We start from the raw sequence: 11,336 nt of genomic DNA on the forward strand, positions 1-11,336 counted from the left end.
GGGCTCTGCTGGCCACAGCCTGCTCCCCACATTTCTCAGTCTCTAACATAATGTTGTTGTCTTTATTCAGTATCAAAAGTGCTATATGCACTATGAACATTACCATTTTCTCACATTATCCACATTTGATAAATACAGTGTTATAAGCAGAAAGGTGGGAGCAAAAGAATCTGTTTCAAAAAGGGCCAGTAGCTTGATATTGCTACAATGTAGGGAATATTTGGGAAAGTGTAAGTAAAGAAGGTAAGTAGGTAGAATGAATCCAGATGCTACTTAACAGATCAAACCGTGGCTCAGTAGGGTCAGCTTGTCCCAAGGCCAGTGAATGTTTAGAACAGGATTTAAACACAACTCTTTAAGTAAAAGGACTTTGAGTTGATAAAAGTGATTGCATGTGTATTATCGTGTTTCCCTGAAAATAAGGCACTGTCTTATATTTATTTTTTCTCAAGAAGACACACTAGGGTTTATTTTCAGGGGATGTCTTATTTTTATTAAGTATAATACAACAGTCTACATTCATTCAAATATAGTTAAGTCATCTTCTTCTTGAACCTGAGGGGGAGCTGACCCTTGGGGCTGGCTCTAGTGATGCGTGAACTTCTTTTCTCAAGCCGTTCGCACAGTGCGCAATAGAATGCCTATAACCTCAAATGGCTCAGAGAAAGGAGCTGTGGCAGATAAAAGGTATTCCAGTCTTCCTTACCGCTCTGCGATGGATGGGAGATAACCACGCCCATCAGTAGGTCTTATTATGGGGTAGGGCTCATATTTAACAAATGCATAGAAATCCTACCAGGGCTTATTTTTTGGGTAGGTCTTATTTTGGGGGAAACACGGTATGTAGAGGCAGTATAATGTGGAAATTAAGAGAATGAGGTTTGGATTAGATACTCCACATACGGAAATAACACGCATGAGAAATCAAGCAGGTGTGGGGGGAGTAAATCAAGCAGGTGTGGGGGGAGTAAATCAAGCAGGGTGGGAGAAATCAAGCAGGGTGGGAGAAATCAAGCAGGGTGGGAGGAGTAAATTCACACGTATGGGTACAGTGCACACCGGGTGAAGGGGGTGCTTATAAATTTGACTCACACTGTACAGAAGCAATGTACACAAACGTTGGCGTACCCTCATAATATTCTGAAATAATTTTTTTAATTCATGTAAAATTCCATGTAGAATGGAGTTTGATGGTGATAATACACATAGGAGACAGTGTTCCCATAATAACCATAAAATTCCCATAAATAACCAAGATTTTATTTTAATATAACTTTTTGTAGTTAAATAGGTTTGTGATAGACAAATTGGAAAATACAAATCAAAAAGGAAAAAAGCAAAATTACCTTTAATTTTACCACCCACCCAGATATAACCACTGCATGTGTTTCTTGAAGCACCTTTTTTCACTTAGTATATTATGAACATATTTTCATATCAAAACATGTTTTTAACTATAATATAGTGTTTGTAACTATACTATAATTTAACCATTCTTTCATTATTAAACCATACTGTAGTGAACATTTGTCTCTGCATATCTCAAGAAAAGAATTTTGAAGGGAAATTGTAGATCTAAAGATTTTGTACATTTTTAAGAATTACGGCTTGATGGAAAGAATCTCAGTTTACTTTCCTTTTGAAGTATTGAGAATGCTTAATTCCTCATGTCTGATATTTATTATAAAGTTGTGCTTGTAAATAGAAATTTTCAATAGCATGATGAGCATCTTATTTTGTTTTTTTAGGAGATGATTTTTCTTTAATTCAACAAGAAATATTTATGGTTAAAGAATGTAAACATTGCAACATCGTTGCCTACTTTGGGAGTTATCTCAGGTAAAAAAAAAAAGCATCTATTCTTTCTTTGTATTTTATACACTCTTTCTCTCCCTTTCATGTAAGTGCTGTTATATATGTATATTTTTAAAGTAATTAGTCAAAAGTTCTGATGTTCCTTAGGGTTTTCTTATCATCTCCCCTGTTACATCAATAATGACACCTCCATTTATCGGTTGTATCTTATCTGGTAACCTTAATGAAACATTATGAATGATTAACTTCTACAGCTAGTCCTGTTCTTATCTAAACCATTGAAGGTGGGAACAAAGCTGAGTTAATGTGCTCTGTGTCTGAGGAGAGGTTGCGCGGCAGTGTGACGTGGTGCTCTGCAGTCTGTCCCGCACCTCGGGCTGCTGAAAAGTCAGTCTTAGAGTATTTCAGTGATTGAGAATTGCAGACTAATATAATTTTCTTTCTCTTCCATATTAGTCGGGAAAAATTATGGATTTGTATGGAATACTGTGGTGGCGGATCACTTCAGGATATTTACCACGGTACTGTTAGTTTGACTTTACATTTTAAACCGACTTTGACTGTAATGAATGTTGTTTGACATTTCCCGTTAACCAAGTAGATTTAGTGTTTTGCATTTCTTCTTTTCTGTTCCCAGGGTACTACATAAAAGAAATCTGAATTTTACTTCTGTGGTTATTCAATTCAATTTTTATGTCTGAGCCTGATTTGAGAAATCCAAAAGTATTTGTACAATCCAGATTTTACTTTATAGAGATAGTCTTTAGGGAAGCATTTTATCTACAAATGAAATTGCCTAAACTTCCTTGTAAATAGGAATACAAAGAGAACTCATGTTAAGGAGATTATATGTCTGCCTTAGTTACCTGTTAACTAGAAAAACTATTAATTAATGAAGGGTGTGGTGGCTCACGCTTGTAATCCCAGTACTCTGGGAGGCCGGGGTGGGTGGATCGCCTGAGCTCAGGAGTTTGAGACCAGCTTGAGCAAGAGTGAGACCCTGTCTAAAAATAGCCAGGCGTTGTGGCAGACGCCTATAGTCCCAGCTACTTGGGAGGCTCAGACAAGAGAATCACTTGAGCCCAAGAGTATTTATTATTATATTTTTGTATTTCAAAATGTATTTTAGAAAATTTGGAGCATTTTATTAAGCATTCTGTTAATATAGTTCTCCACTTAGTTTTCTGAGTTGAATTTGACATTGCTTCATAATACTATTTAGAAATAGTTTTAGTTTTACAGTTTGTCTTTCAGTTTGTTTTGTTGCTGACAGTTTCTTGAATTTCTAAAATTATGAGAGTAAGCATGGATCCTTATAAAATAATTTTTGTTTTCCTTGTTTAACATGGATGTGGAATAGTAGGAACTCCCATTACAACTATGAATTATATAATTGTTAAGAATTATGTAAAATATTTTTAAACATTTCTACGTTGAAATCTTTATATTGAAAGCCTTATCAAATGCAACCACAGTGGATGTTAAAACAGAAGTATTATTCCAGTTTAAATATATTTTGTAACTTACAGAGGTAAAAGTTTTAAAATATCAAGCAGTAGAACTTTGGCTAAATAGAGCATTCCCTATAATGTGGAACACCATGCAGCCCTTAAGATGAAGTAGCTTCATATGTTGACTATTAGATATATCTGCTTAAGGCCTGTTTTTATTTATTTTTTTCTTTTTCTTTTTTGAGACAAGATCTTACTCTGTAATGCAAGCTACAGTGTGTGGCACAGTCGTATCTCACTGCAGCTTCAAAATCCTGGCCTCAAGCCATCCACCCAGGTCAGCCTCCTCAGGCTGGGGACTACAGCTGTCTGCCACCATGACCAGCTCATTTTTTCTTAGTATTTTTTTGTAGAGACAGCCTTGTTTTGCTGCCCAAGCTTACTTAATCTCTTATGCCTGACCTCAAACAACGCTCCTGCCTTGGTTCCCAAAGTGCTTGGATTTCACTATGCCCAGCCTAGGCCTGTTTTTAAATGGAAAAAATGAAATTATCAAAGAACATGTATAGCATAATTGATCACCCTTAGCCTTTTAAAATTATGTAAGTATACACATGAATGTAAATGCCTACTAAAATGTAAGGACAGCTACCAGATTGGTGAGTTATTACTTCTAAGGGAGGGAATGCAAGGCTCAGAAGTAAAATTCTGAATTGTAATAGAAATGTACTAACATAGCACTTAGTTACAAATTTTAAAATACAGTAATTAATTTCATCACAACAAATAACCCATAACTAAACTCTGATTACTGCCTCTTTATTTTAAAAAATGTGGCCACCTTTGGCAGACCAAGGTGGGAGGATCACTTGAGGCCAGGAATTTAAGATAGCCTGGCAACATAGTAAGACACACTATGTCCATACAAAAAAATTAAAAATCAGCCAGGCACGGTGGCGTGTGTCCCAGCTACTCAGAAGGCTGAAAGAGGAAGGTTGCTTGAGCCCAGGAGTTGGAAGCTACAATGAGCTGTGATGGCTCCACTGCCCTCCAGCAATGCCAATGCAGCAAGACCTCAAAAAAATGAATAAAAAAGGGGAAAAAACATTAGGCCAGATGTGGTGGCTAAGGCCCGTAATCCTATCACCCTTGGAGGCTGAGGCGGGAGGATTGCTTGAGCTGAAGAGCTCCAGACTAGTTTGAGTAAGAGCAAGGCCCCTGTTTCTACAAAAAGGAGAAATTAGCCAGGTGTGGTGGTATAAGCAAATGGTCCCAGCTACATGGGAGGCAGAGGCAGAGGCAGTATCTCTTGAGCCAGGAGTTTGAGGTTGCAGTGAGCTATGATGATGCCATTGCATTTTAAGCAGTAGGACAGAGCAAGGCCCTGTCTCAAAAAAAGAAGTTAAATACCACATAAATATTGCAAATATACAAAAGTAGAACCACTGCAAGATGACCGCTCAAGGGACATTTCTGGTATAATCCTATTATAATTCACCCAAACTGGTCAACATGTAGAGCAGGTCAACATGTGGAGGTGGTCAGCATAAGGAACTAGGCCTACTGTACTGGTATGTACATGAGATGCATACCCAGTCTGTGAAGATTAGGTCAGTGTGGGGAGGGAGGGGGTCAACTGCGGACATTCTGCTGTACTTTGACTATGTCTTATGATTTTATAAAGTATTATTATCTTTTGTATGTAAAGTTTTATTTAATAGTGATCTTTATCCATTCACATTATTACAAAATTCAAAAACTTAACAATACACATAAAATCAAACTAAAATGCTGACTTTTTTTTCTACTTTTCCTTTTAAGTTTAAAGAACTATTTTGACATGTTAATTTTATTTCCAGAAGTACCCATCCCTATAAATAGTAGATAGCAAAATAATGAAGAGCATCTGCACTTATAAATTAGAAGCTGTTAATTAAGTGGATTTCCTTCTTTTACTACTATTCTTTCTATCAAGTTACAAAGAACCAAAATTTCAAATTCTTGGGTTAGTATGGACACTGATTAAAATACATGGAGTAAAACATTTCCCTAAGTAAAGAATACACTTGAGTACTGATTTGGCTTCACTGGCAGCAGGCAGCACCTCAGATTTTTTCTCATGGTTTGAAAATCATGGATCCAAAGCCTCTGGTTGGTTCTTGTGTAAAGGGAGAGCTCTCTGCTATTTCTGCCAAAAGTGAGCTGATTACTGATCAAGCCTTTCTCGTTTGATAGGTGTGGTAAAAATTTGTACTAAGAAATGGTATCTTGACCTTCAAAAACATACATGATGCCTTTTAGTGCATTTCAGCAGTCAGTCTCTTTGTGGTTCTCTATTTTTTTTGTTGTTTTGTTTTGTTTTGTTTTTGGTTCTCTGTTTCTCTGTATAACTGTAATTAGTTATACGGGTTTATCTTGTTTCTTTGTCTTTGGAAAATTGTTCAGGATTGAGAGGCTGTCCGTTGCTTCCTACATACCTTCTTGTGGCACGTACAAGTGTGCTTTACACATCATGAGTGCTTAATGTATTCACTGAACAAGATGGTTATGGAAAGTTAAATCTTTTATTTTAAAGTACATTTTAAAATTCTCCATTGCCTTTGTTTTTGTTTCTTGGTAAAAAATACGTGCTCATGTTCAGAAGTCATCTAATGACGTATACAGAGGTTTTATAATCATCATTTATAACGTAGATTGTTTCTAATCTGCTACATTCACATTGTATAACAGTGTGGTCTCTCTTTTTAGTTACTGGACCATTGTCAGAATTGCAAATAGCCTACGTATGCAGAGAAACTTTACAGGTACTGTATTTGCTGTGTAGATAGAAAGACAATTCTAGTTTCATAATTTATATCTATAAAATTGTGATCTGCCCAAAAGAGAGAGGGTCAACCACAGTGATTTTTCTATTAATCTCTTATAATTCTGTAAAACCAGTTATTTCTTTCATGAATGAGTCACAAGAATTCATTTACACTGATGCTGATAATACACAAAGGTCGTATGTGGTGTTCTGTGTTTAAATCAGGAGAAAGGATTAAGTAGTAGTGAATATGTTTTATATTTTGGTAATTTATGAGTAATTGTTAGTTGATGCTTCTCTTTGTACATTTTTTAGATTGTGTAATTTGTTTAGAAATAAAATTGATGTTCTCTATGTTGTTTTTCCATATTTTTTCAGTCTGTTAGATATACCTGATCTAAAAGAAAGCTCTAGTTAGTTTGAAAAGAATTGGTTTCCGCATGCTTGAGAAAATATAATGTAACCTAGAGGTATGAGTTTTGGAGGGGGGGAAGACATACCTTCGCCAGATCTTACTGTGAAAAAAACAAAAGTTAATTTTTGCATATATATGCGTGTATATTTCTGTAATATTCATATATCATAGAAATTTTTATTTTATCTACATAAAATACAAGCCTAATTGTATACTGTTAGTAGAGAATTATTAACAAATTCATTTTCTTCATATTTTAATTTCCAGGGTTCATTGTTTCCTTAAGTAATACAGTACTGAGTGGAAGTGAAAAAAACAAAGAAAGATAGAAAAGCAAACTTTTTTTTTTTTTTTGAGACAGAGCCTCAAGCTTTCCCCCCTGGGTAAAGTGCTGTAGCATCACAGCTCACAGCAACCTCTAACTCTTGAACTCAAGCGAGTCTCCTGCCTCAGCCTCCCAAGTACTGAGACCACAGGCACCCGCCACAGTGCCTGGCTATTTTTGGTTGCAGCAGTCATTGTTGTTTTGGCGGGCCCAGGCTAGATTTGAACCCGCCACCTTAGGTGTATGTGGCTGGCGCCTCAGCCACTTGAGCCATAGGCACCGAGCCAGAAAAGCAAACTTAAGTTGCACTCTGGCCCTGGTATGTGACTTTAATCTCTCATGTTGTTCTAGTTAGTTCCCCAGGTACAGTCACACACTGCATGGTGGCATCTGCATCAGCAGTGGATCACACATATGGTGGTGGTTCCATAAGATCATAATATGCATACCATATTTTTTTCTGTACCTTTTCTATGTTTAGATACAGAAATACCTACCATTGTGTTACCCTTGCATATGATAATTCAGTTCAGTAACATTCTAGACAGGTTAATGGCCTGAAAGAAATAGACTATACCTTATAGCCTAGGTGTGTGGTAAGCTGTGTGATCTGGGTTTATGTACACACACTGTGGTGTTTGCACAATGACAAAATTGCCTGGTAGTGCATTTCTCAGAATGTGTGCCTGTCATTACGTGACACATAGCTATATAAAATGAGGCCTAGGAAGAAATTACTTCCAAGATTAGTTCCAATTTTGGAATTCTATCATGCTGACAAATTTCCACATCTAATCAAGATTGAGTAACCAGAAGTAGGTTTATCATGCTGTCTGCAACAAAGCAAGTAGACACAGTGCATGAAACAGTGGTTTTTAAGAAGCTAGATATTAGATAACAAAGGACGGTGAGGACCATGGTGTCTGATGGAGTTAGCAAAGGGTGAGAGTAATGGTAGATTAGACATTGCCAAAAACAAAACAAAAACCAAATTTGGTGTGAATTCAAGGACATAGCAATGGAAAATATCCAAAATGAAACACAGAAAAATGATTTTTTTTTAATGAAAAGAATATCATTAAGCTGTAGGACCATTTCAAGTGGCCCGGTATAATTGGTATCCCTGAAGGAGCAGACAGAAAAGGGTAGACAGAAAATAACATTTTAAAAAGTAATACCTGAAAATTTTTCAAATTTGATGAAAAATATTAACCCACAATCCAAAGTGCTCAAAGAACCCCAACCACAAGAAATATGAAAAAATTACATGAAGACACATCATAATGTAATAGCTAATTTGATAATAAGAAAATCCCAGTAGCACTCAGGACAAACAGATACCTTATATTCACAAGGATGCGGACAAACATGATGGCAGATTTGTCATTAGAAACAAATGAAAGGATACTGGAAAATCTTGAAAGTACTAAAAATAAAGTACTAAAGAAAACATCTTTCAAAAAACAAAGGCAAAATAGCTTTTCAGACTTACAAAAGCTGGAAGAACCCATCACCAGCAGACCTATCTACAAGAAGTATTCAAAGAAATACAGTATATGAGGCTCAAAGGAAACTCTTCACTGGAGTGTTTGGGTTTCAGATTTTCAGGTTAAGGATGCTCACCTGGCACGTATTCTGCAAATGTTCAAAATTCCTAAATCTGAAACACTTCCGTTCCCGAGCATTGTGGATAAAGGATGCTCAGCCATGCTTAAAAGGAAATCAGTACTGCTGAAGACTCACGTTGGGAGGAAGGAGCTCTCAGATGAATATCCCCAGCTTCCCCATTAAGAAACTAGGAAAAGATAACACATCAAACCCAAAGTAAGCAGAGCAAGGAAGTACTAACATATCAGTGGAATGGAAAGCAGGAAAGTAGAAGTAGGAAATATCAGTGAAACCAAATCTGGTTCTTTAAGAAGATCAATAAAATTGATAAACCTCTAGCCAGATTGATCAGGAAAAAAATTAAAAGGAAACGAAATGAATGCTGGGCATCACAGCAGAATGTACAGATACTAGAAGGATAACAAAATATGAGCAGCTTTATGCCAGAAAGCTCTAAATTTAGGTGAAATGGACAATTTTCTTGAGAAATAATTAACTACCGAAGCTCACTAAACTTAGAAATAGCCTAAATAATCCTGTATCTGTCTGTCAAAGAAAACTTCAAGCCAGATGATGTTATAGGGTAAATTCAGCTAAACATTTATGGAAAAAATAATGCCAGTTCTATCCATAATCTTCTAGAAAATCATTTTATGAATCAGGTTTATTCTGATGCCAAAACCAGATAATATTACAACAAACCTACAGACTAATATCCTTCATAAACAGAGGTGCAAACATTACAAAGGAAAATAATAGAAGATAATACATCATAAACGTGGAGATTATCCTAGGATGCAGTGTACATCCAAAAATTATTTCCAGTATTTGGCCACATGTATTAGCAAACTAAAAAAGAAAAACCACACGATCATCTGAATAGACACAGAAAAATCATTTAGCAAAATCCTGCATTCATTCCTGATAAAAAATTTCTAACACACTGGGACTAGAAAGGAACTTGGTCAACCTGATGAAGAGCACTGTGCAGCTGAATCATTCTGAACGGTAAGACCAGGCGCTTTTCCCCCAGGACCAGTCAACCAAGGCAGGGTCTGCTTTTACTAGAGGTTTTAGTCAGTACAAAAAAGAGAAAACAATGAAATAGAAGGCATCTAGGTTGGAAGGCAGAAAGTCAAGCTATCTTTATTCACAGACCACATAATTATCTACATAGAAAATGGAAGAGAACCTACCAAGTAGCCATTAGAACTAATTAGTGAGGCAAAAAGATTGCAAGATTCAAGATCAGATACAAAGATTAGTTGGATTTCTGTATGCTAACAACAATCAGAAATGAAGAGAATACTACCTCTAAAAACATTAAGAGAACAAATGTGACAAGAGATGCATGAACACCAGCACACTAAAGAACTACATAACTGCGGAGGGAAAATAAGCCCTACCAAACAATGCAGAGCAACTGAGACTATTTACTCATATTTGTAGTAAAAATGTAACTTGGTAGGAATAGCCTAGAAAAATGTCTAGTAGCAGCTGACAAAGCTGAATAGATGCATGGCCTGATCTCCCAGTGATCTCACTGTTAGATGTGTAACCAACATAAACGTTTATATACTTCACAAAAAGGCATGTATGAAAACATGGATAACAGCACTACTCATAATAGCCAAAAACTGAAAAGAATTCAACTGTACATCAACCATGTAATAAGTAAATTGTAGCATGTTCCTAACACAGAAATACAGCACAACAATAGGAATGAAATATTGTTAGGCCTAACAGTAAACTTCATGCTGAGCAGAAGAAGCCATACTCAAAACAAAACAAAACATCTACCATGCAGTGTCATTTATATAAAGTTTAAAAATAGGAAAACTAATCTATATTAGAGTCACAATATTGGTTACCTTTGGGGCAGGAAACTGTCTTGGAAGGAGCAGAGAGGGCCTCCTTAAACTGCTGGTTATGTGAATGTGGTAACTCTGAGAACCAGGGAAATGGACACTTCCAATTTGTGAATGTTCTTTACTGTTGACACTTCAATAAAAAATTCATTTAAATAAATAAAGAACCATACCATGCTCGTGTATCAGAACGCTCAGTAGTATTAAAATGTTAACTTTCCCTAAATTGCCCTATAGATCCAGTGCAATCCCAATCAAAATGTAATGAGGCCTGTTTTTAAAAGAAATTGACAAGCTGGTTCTAAAATTCCTATGGAAATGCTGAACACGTAGAGAAGTGAAAGAACTTTAAAGAGTTGATCTTCAGTGACAGAAAGCCGATCAGTGTTTGCCAAGGGCAGGAGGGACACCAACACAGCATAAGGAAACTTTTGGGGTGATGGATATGTTTCTTAGCTTCATTGTGGTGACAGTGTTTTAGTAAAATATTTCTGATGTTTAGCAGAAAATGAATTAGAAACCTATAAGATACTATAAGATAATATTGATTAGGAAAAACCCATCTAGATTTCCTCTTAGAAAAAGTTTTCTTACTTAACAAGTATTTAAGTAAAAAAATTTAGGAGTCAATTTGCAGTTTTGCTAATGCATACTTTCTTTTTGAACTTCAGGGTCTTGCCTATTTGCATACTAAAGGCAAAATGCATAGAGATATCAAAGTAAGTTCGTTCAATGTGTTTGAATTGCCAATTCTATTGGAAGACATCTTACGATGCAATTGTAATAGTATTTGTATTTTTGTTTTAGGGTGCAAATATTTTATTGACAGACCATGGTGATGTAAAATTAGGTATGTTATTTCAAGTTAAATTTTTTCAAAAATTTTAATAAAATTTTAAATGAGAATTAACATATAAGTTTAATATTGATATGAAGAATCACCATAGTTTTTATCTTTTGACCCAGTAATTTTACTTCTAAAACTCAGGCGTAAAGGAAATTAATCCCAAAGATGGCAAATCCATAATCACAGAAGTTTTTTTTTTTT

The 11,336-nt window shown here is 35.8% G+C and overlaps 1 protein-coding gene across 2 annotated transcripts in view; it reads left to right on the forward strand.

Annotated features, from left to right (window-relative positions):
- The window catches only part of MAP4K5 (mitogen-activated protein kinase kinase kinase kinase 5), a 102,330-nt gene that overhangs the window by 39,105 nt on the left and 51,889 nt on the right, over window positions 1-11,336 (forward strand). For both annotated transcript variants that reach the window (XM_023514480.1, XM_003792154.3), the window contains exons 4-8: window positions 1,749-1,839; window positions 2,272-2,336; window positions 6,015-6,070; window positions 10,960-11,007; window positions 11,096-11,138. In XM_023514480.1, the coding sequence (XP_023370248.1) occupies window positions 1,749-1,839; window positions 2,272-2,336; window positions 6,015-6,070; window positions 10,960-11,007; window positions 11,096-11,138 (303 nt within the window). The remainder of the gene's footprint in view (window positions 1-1,748; window positions 1,840-2,271; window positions 2,337-6,014; window positions 6,071-10,959; window positions 11,008-11,095; window positions 11,139-11,336) is intronic.

Source organism: Otolemur garnettii, unplaced genomic scaffold (assembly GCF_000181295.1).
Source record: "Otolemur garnettii isolate 467f Iridium unplaced genomic scaffold, OtoGar3 scaffold00054, whole genome shotgun sequence".
NCBI classification, from domain to species: Eukaryota; Metazoa; Chordata; class Mammalia; order Primates; family Galagidae; genus Otolemur; species Otolemur garnettii.